At 62.3% G+C, this 21,100-nt stretch overlaps 4 protein-coding genes across 6 annotated transcripts; 3 read left to right on the forward strand and 1 right to left on the reverse strand.

The window, feature by feature from the left end:
- The first annotated feature begins 862 nt into the window (after positions 1 to 862).
- On the forward strand, positions 863 to 3,223 carry LOC122153607. The gene is made up of 3 exons (XM_042794027.1): positions 863 to 987; positions 1,354 to 1,745; positions 2,417 to 3,223. Exons 2-3 carry the CDS (start codon positions 1,355 to 1,357, stop codon positions 2,866 to 2,868), a joined length of 843 nt encoding a protein of 280 aa, XP_042649961.1. The 5' UTR covers positions 863 to 987; position 1,354; the 3' UTR covers positions 2,869 to 3,223.
- On the forward strand, positions 2,683 to 6,317 carry LOC122153606. 2 transcript variants are annotated; one of them, XM_042794026.1, is made up of 4 exons: positions 2,683 to 2,692; positions 4,109 to 4,111; positions 4,209 to 4,377; positions 5,295 to 6,317. In XM_042794026.1, exons 3-4 carry the CDS (start codon positions 4,336 to 4,338, stop codon positions 6,264 to 6,266), a joined length of 1,014 nt encoding a protein of 337 aa, XP_042649960.1. In that variant the 5' UTR covers positions 2,683 to 2,692; positions 4,109 to 4,111; positions 4,209 to 4,335; the 3' UTR covers positions 6,267 to 6,317. The 2 variants fall into 2 exon arrangements, with proteins under 2 accessions (XP_042649960.1, XP_042649959.1); XM_042794025.1 differs by lacking the exons at positions 2,683 to 2,692; positions 4,109 to 4,111 and having other exon boundaries at positions 4,140 to 4,377.
- A 674-nt stretch (positions 6,318 to 6,991) lies between these two features.
- On the reverse strand, positions 6,992 to 14,176 carry MDC1 (mediator of DNA damage checkpoint 1). 2 transcript variants are annotated; one of them, XM_042794022.1, is made up of 12 exons: positions 14,071 to 14,176; positions 13,913 to 13,975; positions 13,622 to 13,667; positions 11,351 to 13,515; positions 11,183 to 11,239; positions 10,867 to 11,084; positions 10,467 to 10,727; positions 10,143 to 10,220; positions 9,522 to 9,707; positions 8,805 to 8,930; positions 8,208 to 8,318; positions 6,992 to 7,409 (listed from the first exon to the last, which is right to left on the reverse strand). In XM_042794022.1, exons 1-12 carry the CDS (start codon positions 14,147 to 14,149, stop codon positions 7,068 to 7,070), a joined length of 3,732 nt encoding a protein of 1,243 aa, XP_042649956.1. In that variant the 5' UTR covers positions 14,150 to 14,176; the 3' UTR covers positions 6,992 to 7,067. The 2 variants fall into 2 exon arrangements, with proteins under 2 accessions (XP_042649956.1, XP_042649957.1); XM_042794023.1 differs by having other exon boundaries at positions 6,997 to 7,409; positions 10,867 to 11,051.
- Positions 14,177 to 15,129: 953 nt separating this feature from the next.
- On the forward strand, positions 15,130 to 21,014 carry LOC104367719 (tubulin beta chain). The gene is made up of 4 exons (XM_032999620.2): positions 15,130 to 15,315; positions 18,387 to 18,495; positions 18,700 to 18,810; positions 19,832 to 21,014. Exons 1-4 carry the CDS (start codon positions 15,259 to 15,261, stop codon positions 20,887 to 20,889), a joined length of 1,335 nt encoding a protein of 444 aa, XP_032855511.1. The 5' UTR covers positions 15,130 to 15,258; the 3' UTR covers positions 20,890 to 21,014.
- Positions 21,015 to 21,100: the final 86 nt, after the last annotated feature.

Consider the following 21,100-nt stretch of genomic DNA (forward strand, 5'->3'; position numbering starts at 1 on the left):
TATATTTATACAGACAACGCTAATTATTATGCCTACTAGTCACTAGCTGATTGGCTTAAGCTCTAAAGGTCGTATTCGCACGGCCCACCTACTTGCAGTTAGCTTACAGCACAAGCTTCTCATAACACTGAGTTTCTCAGGCCACTATTTCTGATTCCTCTTGACTTGTTTTCGATACACGACGGTACCATAACACAATGTTTCTCAGACCACCGTTACCATAACACTGGGTTTCTCAGACCACTATTCCTAATTCCTCTCAACCTGTTTTCGACACACCACGGTACACAGGGCTGAAGCGTCCTTGACATTCCTCCTGTATCGGCAGCTGCGAGCAGCTGCAGGCAAACCCTAGTGAGGCTCAGCATCAGCGAGGCAGCATCAGCCCCTAGAACCCGCTCTGATCGTAAAACTGCTCTGGGGGCTCAGGACCCTTGTCTCTGAGCCATTCTCCAACACTCTTGAGGGGATAAAGGGGGTCCTGAGTGTAAATCTGAGCTCTGTGGGTGTAAATCTGGGCTCCGAGGGATGAAATGTGTCCCCTGAGGGGTAAATCTGAGCCCTGTGGGGGTAGATCTAGACTCTAAAAGTCTATATGTGTCCCCTGAGGGGATGAAGGAGGTCCTGGAGGAAAAATTTGAGCCGTGTGGGGGTAAATCTGGGCTCCAAGGGGCGAAATGTGTCTCCTGCGGGAGTAAATCTGGGACCTAAGGGGAGAAAGGGAGTCCTGAGGGGTAAATCTGAGTCCTGAGGAGCTAGATCTGGGCTCCAAGGAGCTACATCTGGTCCCTGAGAGGTAAATCTAGGCTCTGGGACGTAGATTTTGGCCCCTGTGGGGTTAAATCTGGGCTCTGGGGGGAAAACGGGGTTCAAAGGACGCCTGGGTCCCTCCCATTGCCCCAGATGCCGGAGTCCCGTGTGGGTGTGGGAGTGGCGGTGACGTAGGTGCCATCAGTGTTGGGGCACGTAACCAAGGGACACAAGAAGGTAAGTGCATGGGATGAGGGGGAAAAAAATGGGAGAACTGTGGGGGGGATGCCAGGGGGTGGGAGGGGGAGGTGGGGGCGGCGAGGGGACACATCCCAAACCCGGATGCCTGGGTCCCTCCGTGGTGAGGAAAAGGAAGTAAATGGGTTCCGTGTCTGGACGCCCGGGTGCCTTGGGGCGGCAGTGGGGGCCACACCCGGGCGCCTGGGTCCCTCTGGTAGGGGCACACGACCCCCCAGCCGGGACGCCAGGGTCCCTGGAAGGGGTCCCGGCCACCGGGGCCCCTAGGGAGGGCTCCCCACCGGGACGCCTGGGTGCCCTCCCCGAACGCCCGGGTCCCCCCCCCCGACGCCTGGGTGCCCCCAGGATGTCCTCTCCACCACTGGCCCCGGCGGTGGCCTCGGCCACGGCGGCCGCGGGGCAGACGCTGCAGGCGCTGGTGAGGCTGGCGGAGGCGTTGGGGACGCCGGGGACGGTGACGGCGGCGCTGGCGGAGGCGAAGGCGGCGCTGGCCGAGGCGGAGGTGGCGGTGGCAAGGCTGGAGGCGGCGCTGAGGGCGGCGATGGGGAAGGCGGCGGCGATGGAGGTGCCGACGCCGGGGCTCGACGCCGAAGATCTTTACCGCAAGCTGGGGGTGTTCGCCCGCACCAGCGGCGCCGAGCTGGAGCAGGAGCTGAGGCGGAACCGCCGGCGCCGGTGGTGGCTCTGCGTGGCCCGGAACGTCGCCCTGGCGCTGCTGCTCGTCTGCACCCCGTTGTGTGAGTACGGACCAGCCTAGGCCAGGCGGGACGGGTTCAGAGCAGTAGGGATCCGCCACAGGTCTGCCGGGACCAGGACAGACCAGCTGAGAAACCTACAGACTGGTGGGGAGCAGGAGGTACCAGTAAGGAGCTGTACAGGCACGTGGAGACTTTCCCTTGCCCTGAGCAGCACGGACCAGTTGGGGCCAGCCGGGATCTGCTGCAGATCCGCCTGGACCAGTAATGCCCGTAGAAAACCCCACAGAGCAGCACAAGGCAGTAGGAAACCCTGCAGCCCAGCAGAAGCTTTGCCCTGCTCCGAGCCCTAGAGGCCAGTCTGGAGATGCACAGGCCAGCGAGGAGCTCCACAGGGCAGTTCAGCCCAGCGTGTACCAGCAGGCAGCAGTAAAGACCGGTCGAATGCCCTACAGACCAGTAGAGATCTTCCCGGGCCCCGAGGCGTACGGACTGGGGGACACTGGGAGGGGACTGGGGACACTGGGACGGGCTGCGGACACTGGGGTGGGGGCCACCAGGAGGGGCCAGGGGACGCTGGGGGGGTAGTGGCACACCCGGAAGGGGACGGGGACACTGGGACAAGAGTGAGGAGAGCGGGATGGCACCGGGGACGCTGGGAGGGGCCGAGGACACCAGGTGATGTCCCCGTCCCCACCCCGATGTCCCCGCAGTGTCCCTGGACGCGGTGCGGGAGGTGCTGGGGGTGACACAGGAGAGCCAGCTCGTCCCCTGCCTGGCCACCGTCACCCTCATCTGCCAGGCGGCCCTGTGGGGCGCGGGGACATCCAAGCGTCACTTGGCCGCTGCCGTCAGGCGCTACCGTCAACAAGAGCTGCGCTACAACCGCCTGGCCCGGGCCAGCGCCGCTGCCACCGCTGCCACCGCCGAGGCCACCGAGGCCATTGCTGCGGCCAACGTCACCCTGGGGATGCTGGAGGAGGTGGCCGGTCAGCTGAGGACCCTGGTGGACGCCGTCACCGAGGATCTGGAGATGGCCCGTGGCTTCCCCGCCAGCGCCCGGGCCCTGGGGGACGCGGTGGTGGCCTTGGGGACAGTGATGGGGGACAAGGAGGGGACGCAGAAGTTGGAGCGGGTGCTGGAGGCTCTGCCGGGGGACGAGTAGGGACGGGGAGACTGGGAGTGTCCTCCTCGTCGTGGGGGACACCCCGATGTCCCCTGTCCCACCTGGGGATACGTGGGGGTTCCTCCTCATCCTGGGGACACCCCGATGTCCCCTGTCCCACCTGGGGACACCCGGAGGTTCCTCCTCATCCTGGGGACACCCCGATGTCCCCTCTCCATCCTGTGGACACGCTGATGTCCCCTGACCCATTTGGGGACACCTGGAAGTTCCTCCTTGTTCTGGGGTCACCAGGATGTCCCCTTTCCCAGCTGTCCCCTTCATAATCTGAGGTCACCAGGGACAGGGAGGTGACACCATCCCCTGTCCCCCCCAATAAACCTCAGGGACAGGCTGAGCCCCCGGGCTGTTGCTTGGGGTTGGGGACACAGCAGGGACATAGGGACACCAGGGGAAGGGGACACCCCTACCCCCGTCAGAGGACACCAGGTTGTCCCCAGGCCCTGGGGGACATCATGAGGACACATCAGGGCCCTCAGCAGATCCATGTTGGGGACGGCGTTGGGGACACCTGGGACATCATTGGGGCCAGGTTGGGGACATGCTGGGGTCAAGCCATCGCCACCCTGGGGACATCACTGGGGCTGTGTTGGGGACATCTCTGAGGGCACCTTGCTCCCCGCATTGGGGACACTCCGGGGACATTGCCAGGCCCAGCTCTATTGACACACTGGGGCCACCATGGAGGACACTGGGGACACTGAGGCCACCAGCAGGGCCAGCAGTGGGGGACAGATTTGGGACGCGCCAGAGCCAGCACTGGGGACATGCTGGGGACATCAGGGGACATGGGGGGGGGGGGGGGGGTATGATGCAGATTGTGGGTGGCCGTGTTGGGGCTCCACTGGGGACATTGAGGGGGACCATGGGGCTGCGTTGTGGACAGTGGGGGACATCAGGGGCTGTGGGGATATTGGGACATGGAGGGGGGGGACATTAGGGGACACTGAGGACTGGGTGGCTGTGCTGGAGCCCCGTTGGGGACATATACGGGGGACATCAGGGAGCATCGGGCTGCACTGGGGACACTGGGGGTCCTGGGAGGCTGTTGGGGACACTGGGGGGACACTGGGGGGACACCAGGTGACACTGAGGACTGCGGGACCCCCTTGGGGGGACACCGAGGGCTGTGAGGGGCCGTGCTGGGGACATCCCGGGGGGGGCACTGGGGACTGTGGGGTCCCGCTGGGAACACTGGGGGCCATGGGAGGGGTGGGGGGAGCCTGTTGGGGACATGGGGGGGCACCCACCGAGGGGCGTGGGTGGCCCTATGGGTGTCACGGGGTGGGTGACGTCCCCGCTGGCAGCGGCCCCTCGCCCAGCCCCCGCAGGCCCAGCCCAGGTCCGGGACCGTATCCTGCCACCGCCGCTGTCCCCTCCCGGCCCGGCGTGTGTGAGTGTCCCCCCCCCCGGCGTGTCCCCAACTCGTCCCCACCGCTGCCACCACCTATGGAGACCCCTGAGGCCACCGGGGCCGTTGTCCCCTCCGAGGTGGGACAAATCTCGGCGCCGGAGGGTGGGGGAGGGGGGGAGGCGGGGAGGGGGAGGGACGGGAAGGTGGCGGGGGCGGGGGGGGGGGGCAGAGGGGATCGGGGTGGCGGGGGGGGACAGGGGACAAGGGACAGGGGTATTAGCGTGACAGGGGAACAGGGGATGGGGGTGGCAGGGGGGATTGGGGAGAGAGGGGGACAGGGGACAAGGGGGATCGGGGGGGCAGGGGGGACAGGGGACAGGGGACAGGGGGTGGCAGACGGGTTCGGGGTGCCAGGGAGGTGACAAAGTGAGGGGGACAGGGGGACAGGGCAGCAGCAGAGTGGCGGGGGGTGGCAGAGGGGACATGGGGACAGTGGGGAGGGGGAATAGGGTGGCAGAGGGGTGACGGGGACAGGAGGGGGGGTGGCGGGGTGGCAGAGGGGACAGGAGGGTGATGGGGGATTGGGGGTGGCAGGGGGTGGCAAGTGAGGGACAGGGGGACAGGGCTCGGCAGGGGACAGGGGGGTCACTGGGAAGGGGGGGGACACCCCAGGGGGACAGTGGAGGGGACAGAGGACATTGGGGGACCCTGGGATGACATCAGGGGTCTCCAAAGGGGACAAGGACCATGGGGGGGACCCCAGGGTGGCTTCAGAGAACCTTGAAGGTGACAAAGGCTTTTGGGGGACCCAGAGGAGGGGACAAGGGCCATGGGGGGGCCCCGGGGTGGCATCAGGAGACCCTGAAGGGGACACCAGGGGACCCCAGAGGGGACAAAGGCCATTGAGAACTCCAGGGAGGGGACAAAGGACACAGAGAACCCTGAGGAGGGGACAAGGGATGTGGCGGGGGGGGTGATAGAGGGGACAGGGCGGTGGCAGGGGACCCCAGAGGGGACAAGGGGCCACTGCCACCGTCCGTGTCCTTGTCCCCAGGTGTCCCCGGAGCTGCTGGAGCCGTTGGTGACTGTGGTGGCCGTGCTGGGCGAGCTGGGAGCCACCCCAGGGGACGTCCCCCTGGCCGGGCCAGCGGGCTCGCTGCGGGCTGGGCTGGTGGCCCTTGTGACCCAAATCTGCCGGGCCATGGGCCACCGTCACGGCGAGGCCACCCGCCTCCGTCGTGCTCTGGCCACCACAGGGGACGCCTGGGCCACCGTGGCAACCGTCACCCGCGAGTGGCGGGAGGCGGTGGCATCGGTGGAGGCCACCTGGGCCACGGTAGCCGGGGACGCCAGCCGCCTGCGGGACGCCTGCAAGACTGTGGCCACCGCGGGGGCCACCACCGGGGTCACCATGGGCCACCTGAAAGGGGCGCTGGACAAGGAGCACGAGGCGCGCTGGGATCTGCTGGCGACCACCCGGGCGCTGCCGGTGGCCTCGGAGTTGGCCACACTGGCCGAGGTGGTGACAAGCCACAGGACGCGAGTGGCCGAGGCCAGCGCGGGGCTGCAGGCGGCCACTGAGGCCACCGAGAAGGCGGCGGTGGCAACGGTGGGGAGTGTGGTGGCCAGGGAGCGGGGACGGCGGGCGGAGGTGGCCCAGGACCCCCTGGGACATTTGGTGGCTGCTTGTCACGGGGCCACCCTCTTCTACTGTCACCTGCGGTGCCGCCTCGAGGCCATCGAGGCCACCGTGGCCGCTGGACGTGGTGGCCCCGAGCCTCCCGGGGTGGCCCGGGAGGGTCTTGGTGTCCCCGAGGATCTGGTGGCAGCGGTGGCAGCGGCCGAGGCGCTGTGGGACACTAGCGCCCGCCTGGCCAAGGGCCACCTCCTGGGGACACTGCGGGTGGTCCGGGGGCTGCTGACCACCCTCAGTGTCCCTGATGCCACCGTGGCCGCCACCGTGGCCCAGCGCTGCCGGGATGCCACCGCTGCCCTCCCGGAGCTGCTGGCCCGGGCACCGCAGTAGGGGACAAGCGGCTTTGTTGGGGACCACCGACATCAACACGCCACCGCCGCAGTCCTGGTTCCGTGTCACTTTGTCCCCAGTGTGCGTCCCTGTTCCGCGTCTCCTCTGTCCCCACGTCCCCCCCCCCCGTGGTGTCCCCTCCCACGTGTCCACGTGTCACCTCTCCCTTCTCCCTCCCATGTGCCCTTTAAGTGTCCCCATGGGGGTTCCTGGTGTCCCCAAAGCCACCACAACCACACCAGGGGGGCGTGTGTGTGTGTCGAGTTGTCCCCATGGGGAAGCCCAACGTCCCCAAGGCCACCGCAGTGGCCCAAGAGGGTCCTGGTGTCCCCAGGGCCACCGCGGCCACACAGAGGGACCTCCTCCCCCGTGTCCCCTCCTGTGTCTCCTCTCACGTCTGTGTCCCCTGCCTCCCCCAAAAGCTGGGGGGGGGGTGTGGGGGGGTGGCGTTTGTGGCCCCTCACCCCATCAGAGAGGTGACACCCCTGTGTCCCCTCAAAACAGCGGGGGGGGATTTGGGGTCCCCCACCCGGGAGGTGACACCCCCTTGTCCCCCCCAAAAGGGGTGGGGAGGGGTTTGGGGTCCCCCACCCCACCGCGGAGGTGACAATCCCACGTGTGTGTGGGTGTCCCAAAAAGAGGGGACAGCGTGTGATGCCCCCCACAACCAGGGACACCCCCAAAAAGGGGGTTGGGGTCCCCCAGTTCCACCCCGGCGGTGACACCCTTGTCCCCGAACCCCCCAAATCACTTTTTTTTTTTCTTTTTTTTTTTGGCTGCTGAACCCCCTTTTTTTTCTCTTTATTGGCGGGTGGGGGGGGCCGCCGGGCGCCGCCGGGTCCCGGGGGGGTGGCGGGGGGATCCCCGGGGGGTTCCCCGACTCCTCCCACGCGCCGTCACCTCCCCGGAATCGTTGGCGGGGGGGTGGCGAAGGGCCCCGTGTCGGCCGGTAGGAACGTGGGGAGCGGGGTTCGGGGGGGCCCCGCCGGAGGGCGGGGGGGTCAGGAGGAAAGGTCCCAGCTGGAGGCGCTGGCGCAGGAGCCCCGTCAGCAGCAGCTCGGCCGAGGCCAAGGGCAAACGGGCGCCCAGCGCCGGGGCCCAGCACCCCGCGTCCGCCTCGCACGAGATCACCAGGCGCCGCGGCTGGCGGGGGGGGACGACACACGGAATTTTTTTTTTTTTGGGGGTCCATTTCCACCCCCCCCCCCCAGCACCCCAAGACTTTTGGGGTCCCCCAGGATCCCGGCGCAAGGAGCCCCTGGGGTGCTCTGATCCCTCCCCTCGCCCCGCAGTGGGATCCCCACCCTTTTAGGAACCCCCCCCGAAGCACCTCCCACTCCAGGACCCCCCCAAACCCCAGTGGGACCCCCCTCAAATCCCAGTGAGACCCCCCAGCACCCCATCAACCCAAATGGGACCCCTCCCCGATACCCTCAGGTTGTCCTGATGCTCCCCCCTCCCAGGACACTCTGACTTCCCCCTCAGGGACCCCCAGGACCCCCCAACCCCAATGGGGACCCCTCAGATACCCTGAACCCCGCCCTAAACCTCCCCAGGATCCCCCAACCCCAATGGGGACCCCCCAAGACACCTCAGATACCCTGAACCCCCCCCCCAAACCTCCCTAGGAGACCCCAACCCCAATGTGAACCCCCCCAAGACCCCTGGGACACCCTGACCCCCCCCCCCCCGGGACCCCTCAACCCCAACAGGTCCCCCCCAAACCCCCTTGGGAGCCCCCAAGTCCCCCTGATGCCTGTCCCCACCCTCCTTGGGGCCCCCCATGTACCCCCCAATGGCTTTGGGACACCCCTCAGTGTCTCCCTGACACCCCTTTAGTCCCCTCCCTGGTGGCTCTGGGACCCCAATGTCCCCCCAATGTCCCTCTGGGTCCCCTCCCTGGTGGCTCTGGGTCCCCAATGTCCCCCCATGTCCCCTCACCCCATAGGTGTGGGGCATGGTGGGCAGGAAGGTGCCACCACTGCAGGTGACGATGTCCCTCATGTGCTCGGGCTCGGGGCGGACGTTGGGGGTGACGTGGACCTCGTAGCCCTGGGGACACCGAGGGGACACACCCCTGAGCCCCTGGAACGTCCCCCGGGGGTCAAGGACACTTTGGGGACAGTGGGAAGGCACCAGGGGACACTAAGGGAGACGAGGGGACACCCCGCGGGGCTGGACTGGGGTTAGATGGGGGTGACACAGTTTGGGGGGACCAAGGACACTTTAGGGGACAGGGGGACACCGTGGGGACACCAGGAGAGGAGGGGACACCCCTCTGGCCATCCCAGATGGGACTGAGGCCACGTGGTGGGGACTTAACTCAATGGGGGGGGGGACACACGACACACAAGGACACTTGGGGACACCGGGTGACATCAGGTGACATCCCCTTGGCTGCCCGGCGCCGAGTCCCCCGTGGGTGCCCCACTCGGTGAGGGGGACAGGGCCACCCGCGGCGGTGGGGGGTGTTCAGGGGCCCTCAGGGAGGGTCAGGGGGACAGCGGGGAAGGGTTGGGGACAGTTGGGGACGGTCACCTGGAGCAGGGGGTGGCAGCGGGCGCGGCGCAGGGCCTGGGCCAGGCTGAAGCCGAAGTGACGCTCCTGCTGGTTGTCACGCACCAGGAAGGGATCCGGTGCCAGGACGTGGCCACTGTGGGAGCTCTGGGGACACGGGGGGGACACACACGCACGGTGGCACCCCTGACCCCAGGGACCCCGTCCCTTTGTCACCCAAAGCCCCCCTGTCCCCGAGGATCCCACCCCCGTGTCTCCAAGGTCTCCTCTTGTCCCCAAACACCCCTCTCCCTTGTCCCTCACAACCCCCCCGTCCCCAAGGACCCCTCCTTTGTCCCCAAACCCCCCCCCCCGTCCCCAAGGACCCCTCCTTTGTCCCCAAAACCCCCCCTGCCCCCAAGGACCCCTCCTTTGTCCCCAAAACCCCCCCTGCCCCCAAGGACCCCTCCTTTGTCCCCAAGGACACCATCCCCTGTCCCCAAGGACCCCTCCTTTGTCCCCAAACCCCCCCCCTGCCCCCAAGGACCCCTCCTTTGTCCCCAAAACCTCCCCTGCCCCCAAGGACCCCTCCTTTGTCCCCAAACACCCGCCCTGTCCCCAGGGACACCTTCCCCTGTCCCCAACACCTTTGTCCCATGTCCCCAAGGGCTCTCACGTCCCCAAGAAACCCCGCTCCCCGGCCCCACGGACTCCCCCGTGGTCCCCAAATCCCCTTCCCTGTCCCCCACCCCCCGGGACCTTGTGGAGCCACTCAGGGGTGACAATGGGGATGCCGCGGGCCACGGCACAGAGGAACTTGACGGTGCGTCGGACGCGGTCGGTCACCAGGTGGGTGCAGTCGAAGACGGAGGTGGCCATGGACCCCCCCAGCGTCCTCAGGGCCACCTCCATCGCCGGGGAGGCCACCACCGCCGTGAACAGCACCTGAGGATACCACGGGGACACGTTGGGGACATCCCTGGGGTGGCCACCACCCCTGTGAGGAGCACTTGGAGATGTGGGGACACCACGGGGGGACGTCCCTGGGGTGGCGACCAGCCCTGTGAAGAGCACGTGAAGACATGGGGAGGCCACGGGGACATGTTGGGGACATCCCTGGGGTGGCCACCAGCCCTGTGAGGAGGACCTGGGGACACCATGGGGACACCCCTGGGGTGGCCACCACCCCTGTGAGGAGGACCTGGGTATGTGGGGACACCATGGGGACACGTTGGGGACATCCCTGGGACCACCCCACCCCCATGAACAGGACCTGGGGCCACCACAGGGACAACGCAGGGGGACCATGGGGACACTCAAGGGTGGCACTGGGGGTCACACCGGGACACCTCAGGGTGCAGCTCCCCCTTCCCACAATACCTTGGGGGGGGCGGAGCCAGGGGCCTCCCGGGGGCGGAGGTGGGGCCTGGTGACTTCTGGCAGCTGCTTATCTTCCTTCTGGGGGGGCGGAGCTGTGGCATGAGACCCCGCCCCTTCTCCACAAGCCCCTCCCACCCCCCCTTAAACCACACCCCAACTCCTGTCTCCACCAACCAGCAGCTACAAGGGGTGGGGCCCACCCCCAAGACCACACCCCCGAGACCACACCCCCGAGACCACACCCCCGAGTTTTGGCCCCACCCCCACCCACGTAGGCTCCACCCACATGGAACAGGCCCCACCCACCCCCATAGCCACACCCACCTCAGCTTGCTTCTGTGATGGGGCAGGGCCTGCCCGACAGGGGCGTGGCTTGGCGGGGGGGCATGACTCTGCTTGACCCCGCCCCTTTGCAGCCGGCGGTGGGTGGGGCTGGAGGCGGGGGCTGCGCCGTGGGGGGGCGGTGACAGAGGACACTCCACCCCTCCCCTTGCTGGCTCCGCCTTTGCCAGAGGCTCCGCCCCCCGTGGCTCCTCCCCCTCGGTTCCTGGCCAGGCGCTGGCTGCGGCGGGGCCCAGCCCCGAGCTGGGGGATTTAGTTTTTTTTTGGGGGGGGGGGGGGGGGGGGGGGGAGGAGGGGGGGGTTGGGGGTGTCAGTGCCCGGATGCCTGGGTCCCCTCAAAGAGGGGGGGGGCACCCGGACACTTGGGTCCCCTCAAACTCACCTCCGCTGTCCCCTCCTGGGCCGGTGTCACCACCACCGGCTCCGTTGGGGGGACGCTGGCACTCGGGGGGTCCTGGGGGGGGTGCGGGGGGGGCTGCTCTTCCTCCTCCTCCTCTTCCTCCTCCTTCTCCTTGGGGGGCCAGAAGGGTTGGGTGGGCTCCTCGGGGTCCCAAGCTGGGGCTGCGCCTGTGGGAGAGCCACGCTGGGGACCCGGGTGTCCTAAGGGGGGGGGGACACGACACTCAAGTGTCTGGGGTGGGGGGGGGACACACTTGGGTGTCTGGGGACACACACCCCAAGGTGTCCAGGTCACCTACCCTTGGCCACCGGTGACAAAAAGTTCTGGGTGGGCTCCAAGAAGAGGTCGGGATCATCTGGGGGGGGGGGGAAGAGCCTTGAGAAGGGGCCCAGATGTCTGGGGGAGGTGGGGGGGGGACACACACACAAGTGATTGGCCGGGGGGACACACGACACCCCCCACTCACCCTCGGTGTCACTCTCTGTCACCGCCGCACCGGTGGCCCCGGCTCCACCCTCAGCATCAGCGGCGACGCCCCAAGTTGCGCCGGGCTGTGGGGGGGCTTGGGGGGCGGGCACAGATTTGAGGGGAAAACTCTGCCTTTCTGGGGACGATCGGCAGCGGTTGGGGTCCGTCGCCGCTGCTGCGCCGCCTGTCGCGGGGCCCACAACATCTGGAGGGGGTGGATCTTGGAACTGGATTCGGCTCACAACATCTGGAGTGGGGGCATCTTGGAACTGGACTCGGCTCGGAACATCTGGAGTGGGGGCCACCTCCTCTACGTCGGTGTCGCTGCTATGCCGGGGGCTCGTGGGGGGGGGAACATCTGGATTTGGTGACGTCGCCACCACATCTGGGGCACCCGGTGCCCCTCGACACCCTTGCGGTGTCCCAACGTCTGGAATGACAGCACTGTCCTCAACATCTGCGTCATTGTCCACATTCAGGACCGGGCACTGGGCTTTGGGGGCTCCAACATCTGGATTTGGGAACAGGGCGTCCACATCTGGGTTGTCATTGGTCCGCATCCGCCCCTCGGGGTCAACATCTGGAGCAGCTGTAGCCGTGACTTCATGGGTTGCCACGTGTAGTTTTGGAGCTGCAGCATTGGCAAGGGCGCTGAGGTCCTCCACATCTGTATCGCTGTCACCACTTGAGGCCACTGAGTCACGGCTGAGGCTGCCAACATCTGGATTTGGGGTCTCCATCACCACAGTCGGGTGCTTCTGGGTGTTTTGGGGGGTTTTGTGGCTTTTTGGACCTTGATTCAGGTTGTCGTCTTCTACATCGGTGTCACTGTCCACCTCTAGGATCCAATGTTCGTTTTGGGTTCCTTTAACATCTGGATTTGGGGTTCTAATATCAACATCTGGGTCTTTGTGGGCAATTATACGGGTTTTTGGACACCTGACATCTGGATCCACCTCATTCTCCTCCACATCTGTATCGCTGTCCACCACAAGTGTACAGTGTTTGCTTTGGGGACCATCAACATGTGGATTTGGTCTCTTCGTCTCCACATGGGGGTTTCTCGGCACATTTTGGGTTGCTTGATGGGTTTTTGGAATCCCAACATCTGGATTAGAAGTGTCCTCCTCCACATCTGTATCACTCTCCACCAGGAGAGTCTGCCCCCCTTCAACTTCTTGATTTGTGGTCTTGGCCTTCACTTCTGGGTCTCTGGGGGCTGTTCTGTGGCTTTCTGGACACCCAACATCTGGATTGGAAGTGTCCTCCTCCACATCTGTGTCGCTCTCCACCATGAGCACCCGATGACCCTTTTGTGAACCTTGCACATCTGCATTTTGCATCGCCACCTCAACAGTTTGGGGTTTTGCGACGGTTTGGGTTCTCTGATGGGCTTCACGGTACCCAACATCTGGATTGGCTCCATTCTCCTCCACATCTGTATCGCTGTCCACCATGAGCATTGGATGTCCCTCTTGTGAACCTTCAACATCTGCATTGTGGGTCTCCATCTCAATATCTTGGACTTTGGGTATATTTTGGGGGTAACTAACACTTGGACAAGCTCTGTCCTCCTCCACATCTGTATCGCTGTCCACCACGAGCATCTGATGTCCGTTTTTGGGCCCTTCAACAGCAGAGTTTGAGCTCTCCATCTCCTCCACATCCGTATCACTGTCCACCAAAAATGTCCGACATCTCTTTTTGGGACCTCCAACATCTGGATTCAGAGGCTTCACCTCCACACCTGGGGGGTTTGGTGCGTTTTGGGCCATTTGCCGCATTTTTGTGCTCTCAATGTTGGGAAAAAAATCAGCTTCTTTCACATCTGTGTCACTGTCCACCACAAGCATCTGACACCCATTTTCTGCACCTCCAACATCTGGATTCGGGCCCTTTTCATCCACATCTGGATCAACATCTGAACCTGCCACCTTTGGGGGATTCTGATACTGACTCAGGGGTTGAACATTTGGAACAGCTGTTTTTCTCCCCACATCTGGATCTGGGGTGGTTTTGGGGCCGAAACGGCGCTTTTTGGGCCCCCCGATGTTTGGGTCTGGACAGGGTGTGGCCACATCTGGGAGGTGGCCCCATGGGCGAGTACGGCAGCGTTTTCGGGGCCTTGGAACAGCTGGGTGCACATCTGGCTCCTCCGGGTCACTGCAGAGGTGGATGTTGGGGGGTTCAAGCATCAGGGCTCACCCCTCGAAAGGACCCAAAGATCCTGAACCCCCCGAAGACAAACAAGTTTTTGGGCTTCACTCACCTCTCTAAAACAACTCGGGGTGAGGCAGCACCTCTGAGGGCAAGGCCTGAGGGAGTGGAGCACCCATCGTTATTGTAGGGCCTACAGTAACTCCAGAGGATCCTACCCCACCCAGGCATCTGGGCTGACCTCCCTCCTCCCCCTCCCCATCGTGGTGGTTCCTACGATGACACAACGCTGGTGTTTACGTAGGTCCTACCACAACCACCACCTCTTTGTGTTTCTGTAGGCCCTACGATAACGGCGTGTTCCTCCCCGCCCCCGGTCCCCCCCAAGCCCTCGCGCACTTACGCCGCGGCACCTCGTCGTCCTCCGAGTCGCTGGCGAGGGGGGGCCCTGGCTCCAGCCTCTGCCCTATAGAGAACCCATGCGTCGGAGGGGGGGCTGCAGGACGCCCCCCTCCATGGGGACCCTGACTTTTTTTGGGGACACACACACACGACACCTACCTGTGTTCCCCACGGTGCTGAGGTCTTGGTGGTGCCTTCGGTGCATGGTCTGAGGGGGGGGGGGGAACAACTGCCCCATGGAAACAACTCCACCGCCCCCCCCCGACCCTACGTGCCCCCCAAACTGCCCCCCCCTCAGATACAGCTGCCCTCCCCTCCCCCCCCAAATGCCCCTTGGTCACCACTGATCTCCCCACTTGGGTCCAATGTACCCCCACAATGACCCCCCCCATACTCCAGATGCCCCATGGCTCCTTATGCCCCCCCTGTTTTTTAACTGCCTCCTCAAATTGCCCTCCCCGGCCCTATACCCTATCGCAGGGATCCCCCCAAATTGCCCCAACTACCCCAGGGACTCCCCAAATTGCCCCCCCCCCCAACTGCCCCAGAAACACTCTGAACTGCCCCACCCCCCTTCTAAGCGCCCTGCACCCCACGCAACTGCCTCAGGGACCCCCAAACTGCCCCCCCGAGCCCCCAAACTGCTCCTCGAGCCTCCATAATGCCCTCCCCGAGCCCCTGAGCCCCCAAATGGCCCCCGAGCCCCCAAACTGCCCCCACGAGCCTCCAAACCCCAAAATTGCCCCCTTGAGCCCCCAAACTGCTCCCTCCGAGCCCCCGAGCCCCCAAACCCCCAAACTGCCCCCCCGAGCCCCCAGATCCCCAAACCGCCCCACGGAGCCCCAGCACTCACCCCCTCCCGCTCCACCGCCCCTCTTTCCCCGCCCTCCCGGCTCTATTGGCCGGCGCCACCGCGCGTCACCGCCCAAAGGCCGCTCCCATTGGATACCGCGCCAGTCCCTCCAGAGCGGAGCATAGAGGGGAGCGGGGACAGTCCTCCGAGCGTGGCAGCGAGGCTTGTGGGCGGTGCTACGGTAGGAGCAAAACGCCCGCCTCTAACCATAGAGAGGTGGCAGAGCGGCCCCGGTGAGGGGGCGGTGCTAACAGCGAGAAGGGGTGCGGCCTCCCGCCCGTCTCGTCCAATGGGAGCGCGGCGATCGGGCGGTGCCGTCCAATCAGAGCGCGGGGCCGGCCGCCGCCGCTTTGTCTATATGAGGTGCCGCGGTGCCGCGGGAGCCGCCATTGTCGCCGCCGCCGCGCTCACAACAGCGCTCCCGTCTTAAAGGGGCTGCGCCACCGAATCGCCCAGCCAGACCGGGTGGGGCCCACCTTTCCGGCACCGTCACCATGAGGGAGATCGTCCACATCCAGGCGGGCCAATGCGGCAACCAGATCGGGGCCAAGGTGAACAGCGAGCGGGCGGCGTCGGGTCGAGGGGGTGACACCTTCCCCCCCCCCCCCCTTCCTTTTTACACCGCGGCGCGGCCCCTTTTAAGAAGCCCCTCCCCCTCCGCGCGCAGACAAAGGTGGACCCGAATCGGGGCGATTTCAGCCTAAAATAGCGCCTTTTCCGCCCGCCGAGGGTCAGAAATGAAAGGCGCGGCCCCGAAATAACAGGTTCGGCCTCGGAATGAAAGAGATTCAGCCCCAAAATGGAGGTTTCCGGCCACAAAATGGGGGCGCCCCGCCCCTCCCCCCCTTCTCACGCGGCCCCAAAATGGCGGTTTCCCGCCTCGCCTGAGGGCAGCGGCCCCCGGATGCATCTTTTCAGACCCAAAATGGCACTTTTTCCTCCCCCCAAAAGTTACTTTTTCGGCCCTTTAAATTTCCCCATTACGATGTTCGACCCCAACAATTGATATTTTTATCTCGATTAGGGAATATTCAGCCTTAAAACGGGAGGCTAAAGCCTAAAAGCTGGGCGAGAGAGCCCCAAAATAGGGGTTTTTCACACACACTATCCCCAAACGATGTTTTAAAACCCGAAATGGTGCTATTTTTATTTCAAAAAGAGCGGCATCCCGCCCTTTGCAGCTTATCGAGCCCCAGAAAATGGCGGGTGATGGCTCCCCAAAAGGTTTTGCACCCGTTTAATTGGGTATTTTCACCGCCGCATAGGTGCTTTCCACTTTAAACCGAGAGTTTTGTGCCCCAAAATAAAGATTTCTGCCCCCAAATGGGGCGTGCCGCCCACGGTGCTTTTAGCCGCAAAACGGGGGTTCTCCGCCTTTAGAGGATACTGAAGCCCGATATAAATGTTTTCGGCTCCAAAATAGGGGCGCGCCGTCTCTCAACAAGCTCTTTTTGTTCCCAGAATGGGTATTTTTTACCCCTGAAGTGTGATCTTTTTGTCCTGAAACGTTCTCCTTTTCAGCCATAGAAGGGTTTTGGGATGCAAAATGGAGGGGTTTCACCCCTAAATGGTGAGGTTTAGCCTCAAAATCGGACTTTCCGGCCCCAAAATGGCGGCTTTTCGGCCTCGGAATAAGCTTTGTTCCCTGGAATGGAGTTTTTAGCCCTAAAATGGGCATTTCTGATACCCAAAAGAGATTCCAGCTCTGCAGTAAAGTCTTTTAGTCGTAAATGAATTTTCTTGTCCTCAAAGTGGATTTTTTTTTAGTGCCGAAGTAAGGTTTTCTGCTCCAAACATGATTTTCTGCACCCAAAATGGAGGTTTTTCAACCTCAGAGTAAGATCTTTGTTCTCTGAAATGTCATTTTTCTGTGCCCAGCTTTATTTTTGCCCCAGAATGGGCTTTTGAGGACCAAAAATGAGCTTTTCTGCACCCAAAAGGATTTTTTTTCACTCTGAAGTGGAATTTTTTGCAGATAGGAGATTTCAGCCCCCAAAATGGAGGTGTCCAGCCCCAAAATGGAGGTCTTTGGCACAAGAATAGGATCTTTGTGCTCCCAAGTGCATATTTTTCTGCCCAAATTAGGGGGTTTTGCTCCAAAAATTCAGATTTTTGACCCCCAAATAGGTGCTTTTTGATGCCAATAGTGCTTTCGGCTCCAAAATGGATGTTTTAGGCCTCGGAATAGGTTCTTTTAAATTCCTGAATATTTTTTTTTCTGCTTCACAATAGGGTTTTCTGCCCTGAGACATTTTTTCCAGCCCTAAATTATTTTTTTACACCTAAATCAGGCTTTCCCCTTCCAAATGACAATTTTTCTATTAAAATGGACGTTTTCAGCTCCAGAATAGGATCTTTGTGTCTCTAAACGGAGGGTTTCAGCCCCAGAATAGGATCTTTGTTCTTTGAAATGTCTAAACTGAGGCTTTTTTACTCCAAAAAGCATTTTTCTGCCCCGGAATGGTGTTTTTAACCTCACAGCAGCAATTTTTAGCTCCAGAATAGGCTTTCCTCACTCCAGAATTAATATTTTTTTGCATCTCCAGATTAAAACCTTTTTTTTTTTGCCTAGGGGCATTTTCTTAGCTCCCAAACCAGACTTTTCATCCCCAGAATTGGTTCTTTTCCCCCCCAAGTTTAACTTTTTCAGCACATAATCAAAATTTTAGCTGCAAAATGTTCTTTTTCTGCCCCAAAGCGGCATTTTTCAACAGATACTGTAATTCTAGTTCATGAAAACCTGCAGTGCTTGAATGCCTGTACATGAGGTTTTCAGTTTGCAGAATGATGTTTTTTTAACCCAAATTGCTGGTTTTAACCCATTCTGTCTCCATCACCACCAAATTTGTGGGGTTTGGCCTCTTTTCCCCTGCAGGGCGTGGTCCTGTTCCCCCCCGCCCCCCCCATGACCTTGCGGGGGTGTCAGGGTCCCCAGGGTGCCAGCCCCTCCCCCATCCTTTGTTCCCAGCCGCCCCACCCGCAGATTTTGAGGAGGGAAATGGGAATTTCAGAAATTTTTCTTTTTTTTTCTTTTGGAGGTAAAAGGTATTTTGAGGGGGGAGAGAAATGACAAATTTGGGGAGTTTCTGAAATTAAACATCTTAGGAAGCGCATTTGCGATTCAAACGGAGTTTCCGGTTCCCGCCTGCCCGTTTTTTTTTTTTGTTTTTTTTTTTTTTTTTTTTTTTTGGAGGGGGGTGGGTGGGTGTGGTTAAGCCCGAGTTTGGACACGCCCCTGCGGGTGGTGAAGCCCCGCCCATTTGGGGGTGGACCCTGCCCCTGGGAAGCAGACCCCGCCTCCCCTCGGGGTTGGCTCTGCCCCCAGGGTTGGGCTTCCTCTGGGAGTGGCTCTTCCATTGTGACCCCGCCCCTTCGGCACCGTGCCCCACCCACCCCAGGCTGGCTCCTCCAATAAGATTCCATGCCATTTCAAGGCTCAGCCCTCAGGGTTCATTCTTTCAATGAGGCTTCCCTTCCTACAGGCTCCATCCCTTTGGACACCCCCCCCCCCATCTCCACCCCCTATATAGGCCCCTCCCACCCCAATAATGGCCCCACCTGCCCCAAAGGCCAGTCCCTGAGGGTGGGCAGAGCCTTTCTGACCCCGCCCCCTGTCCCCCAGTTCTGGGAGGTGATCAGCGATGAACATGGCATCGACCCCACCGGCACTTACCACGGCGACAGCGACCTCCAGCTCGACCGCATCAGCGTCTACTACAACGAGGCCACCGGTACAGTGTCACCCTGTCACCCCCCAGTGTCACCCCTCTGTCCCCATCCCTCTCCACCCACGCCTGACACGCTCAGCTCACCCATTCCCCTCTCCACACCCTCCACCTCCTCGGGTTTTGGGTTGGTTTCCGGGGGTCTTTAGGGGTGGGGAGGTGACGCAGTGTCACTGTCCCCACACTGGTCACATGGCAATGTCCCCCCAGGGGGTAAGTATGTGCCAAGAGCCATCTTGGTGGACCTGGAGCCAGGAACCATGGACTCAGTGCGCTCAGGACCTTTCGGGCAGATCTTCCGGCCAGACAACTTCGTTTTTGGTGAGTCCGGGTGTCCCGTGGGGTCCCCCATGTTCCCCCCACCGTGTCCTTTTAGGTGACCCTGGGTGCCCATCATGGCAGGGTGGCAGTTTCCTTCGTTTGGTGGCTGTGAAGCTGCCAACGGTGAGCACCTTTGGGTGACTGTTGCCATGGGGTGGGGTGGTGGGTCCCCCACTGTCCCGGCCCATGGGTGGCCTTCCCCGTGGAATGATCCATCTCTCCTTGGTGGCCCTCAGGTGCTTGTCATGGTGGAGTGGCAGGTCCTTATTGTCTGCTTCTTGGTGGCCAGGGTCTCCCCCTGTGTCTTCAGAGCTGTATTCCTTTGGTCTGGGAGGGTTATTGGGGTTCTCAAAGGGGTTGTGGGGTCCCCAAATCATGCGGGGGGAGGGTCCCCTAGGAGATGGACGTCTCTCAGGAGCTCAGAGTGCCCACAGGTGGCATGGAGATACCCAAAGAGAATGGTGGAGGTCTGTGAAGAGCTTTAGGGTGGGGTGCATGTCCCCAAGAAGGGTAACAAGAGCACCCCAAGGTGCTTGGAGGTCCCCAGGAGTTTGGACAGAGGTCCTTGAGCTGCTCAGGATGCCCAAGGTTGGCATGGAGATGGAGAGGGAGGGTGAAGGAAGTCCCCAGGGACCTCAAGAGTGGGCTAGGAATCTCAGAGGAGGATAGAAGTCTCCCAAGAGTCAGGTAGAGGTACCCAATAAGGGCGATGGAGGTGTTCAGGGTTCTTGAGGGTGGGATAAAGGTCCTCAGGGTTGGCCTGGAGGTAGGCAAGAAGAGCAGTCAGGGTCCCCTAGGCTCTTTAATGTCCCCAAGGGTTTGCTGGATGTCTTCAAAGACAGTGATGGATATCCCCAAGAAGCATAAAGTCCCCATGCGTGGGCTGGAGGCCCCCGAGGTGGGTGATAGAGGTCCTCAAGGTTGTCCTGAAAGCCCCCAAACTGAGAAGGAAAGTCCCCCAAAGACCTCAGTTTCCCCCAGGGACCTCCTCCATGATGTCCCTACCCTGTCCCCGCCCCAGGCCAGAGCGGCGCTGGCAACAACTGGGCCAAGGGTCACTACACAGAAGGGGCCGAACTGGTGGACTCAGTCCTGGACGTGGTGAGGAAGGAAGCGGAGAGTTGCGACTGCCTCCAGGGCTTCCAGCTGACCCACTCGCTGGGTGGTGGCACCGGCTCTGGCATGGGCACCCTCCTCATCTCCAAGATCCGCGAGGAATATCCCGACCGCATCATGAACACCTTCAGCGTCGTCCCGTCCCCCAAGGTCTCGGATACGGTGGTGGAACCCTACAACGCCACCTTGTCTGTCCACCAGCTGGTGGAGAACACGGACGAGACCTACTGCATCGACAACGAAGCCCTCTATGACATCTGCTTCCGCACCCTCAAGCTGACCACCCCCACCTACGGGGACCTCAACCACCTCGTCTCGGCCACCATGAGCGGCGTCACCACCTGCCTCCGTTTCCCCGGCCAGCTCAACGCCGATCTTCGCAAGTTGGCCGTCAACATGGTGCCCTTCCCGCGTCTCCATTTCTTCATGCCCGGTTTCGCTCCCTTGACGTCACGCGGCAGCCAGCAGTACCGCGCCCTCACCGTCCCCGAGCTCACCCAGCAGGTCTTCGATGCCAAAAACATGATGGCCGCCTGCGACCCGCGTCACGGCCGTTACCTCACGGTGGCCGCCGTCTTCCGAGGCCGCATGTCCATGAAGGAGGTGGACGAGCAGATGCTCAACGTGCAGAACAAGAACAGCTCGTACTTCGTCGAGTGGATCCCCAACAACGTCAAGACGGCCGTTTGCGACATCCCGCCGCGCGGCCTCAAGATGGCCGTCACCTTCATCGGCAACAGCACGGCCATCCAAGAGCTCTTCAAGCGCATCTCGGAGCAGTTCACGGCCATGTTCCGCCGCAAAGCCTTCCTCCACTGGTACACGGGCGAGGGGATGGACGAGATGGAGTTCACCGAAGCCGAGAGCAACATGAACGACCTCGTCTCGGAGTACCAGCAGTACCAAGATGCCACCGCCGAGGAGGAGGAGGACTTCGGCGAAGAGGCCGAAGAGGAGGCTTGAGGGAGAGTCATCCTTGGAGAGCCCTCATCATCCTCGGAGAGCCCTCGTCCTTCAGTGTTGTCCTTGGAGAGCCCTCATCCTTCGCCGTCATCATCTTCGGAGAGCCCTCATCCTTCACCGTTGTCCTTGGGGAGCCCTCGGCCTTCAGCGTCATTGTCCTCGAAGAATCCTTGTCCTTCATCATCCTCCTCAGCCTTCATCAGTGTCCTCG

The sequence above is a fragment of the Tyto alba genome, unplaced genomic scaffold (genome assembly GCF_018691265.1).
Source record: "Tyto alba isolate M040663 unplaced genomic scaffold, T.alba_DEE_v4.0 Super-Scaffold_200000178, whole genome shotgun sequence".
In the NCBI taxonomy this organism is placed as follows: Eukaryota; Metazoa; Chordata; class Aves; order Strigiformes; family Tytonidae; genus Tyto; species Tyto alba.

Bases quoted from the DNA above. Each gene is read 5' to 3' on its own strand.
- LOC122153607 (XM_042794027.1), top strand. From the start codon at position 1,355: ATGTCCTCTCCACCACTGGCCCCGGCGGTGGCCTCGGCCACGGCGGCC. The intron at 1,746-2,416 runs GTGAGTACGGAC...ATGTCCCCGCAG, and splicing joins GCTCGTCTGCACCCCGTTGT to TGTCCCTGGACGCGGTGCGG.
- LOC122153606 (XM_042794026.1), top strand. From the start codon at position 4,336: ATGGAGACCCCTGAGGCCACCGGGGCCGTTGTCCCCTCCGAG. The intron at 4,378-5,294 runs GTGGGACAAATC...CCTTGTCCCCAG, and splicing joins GGGCCGTTGTCCCCTCCGAG to GTGTCCCCGGAGCTGCTGGA.
- MDC1 (XM_042794022.1), bottom strand. From the start codon at position 14,149: ATGGGGCAGTTGTTCCCCCCCCCCCCTCAGACCATGCACCGAAGGCAC. The intron at 13,668-13,912 runs GTAAGTGCGCGA...CCACTCCCTCAG, and splicing joins GGACGACGAGGTGCCGCGGC to GCCTTGCCCTCAGAGGTGCT. The intron at 10,728-10,866 runs GTGAGTTTGAGG...TAAATCCCCCAG, and splicing joins CCCAGGAGGGGACAGCGGAG to CTCGGGGCTGGGCCCCGCCG.
- LOC104367719 (XM_032999620.2), top strand. From the start codon at position 15,259: ATGAGGGAGATCGTCCACATCCAGGCGGGCCAATGCGGCAACCAGATC. The intron at 15,316-18,386 runs GTGAACAGCGAG...CCTGTCCCCCAG, and splicing joins GCAACCAGATCGGGGCCAAG to TTCTGGGAGGTGATCAGCGA. The intron at 18,496-18,699 runs GTACAGTGTCAC...ATGTCCCCCCAG, and splicing joins CTACTACAACGAGGCCACCG to GGGGTAAGTATGTGCCAAGA.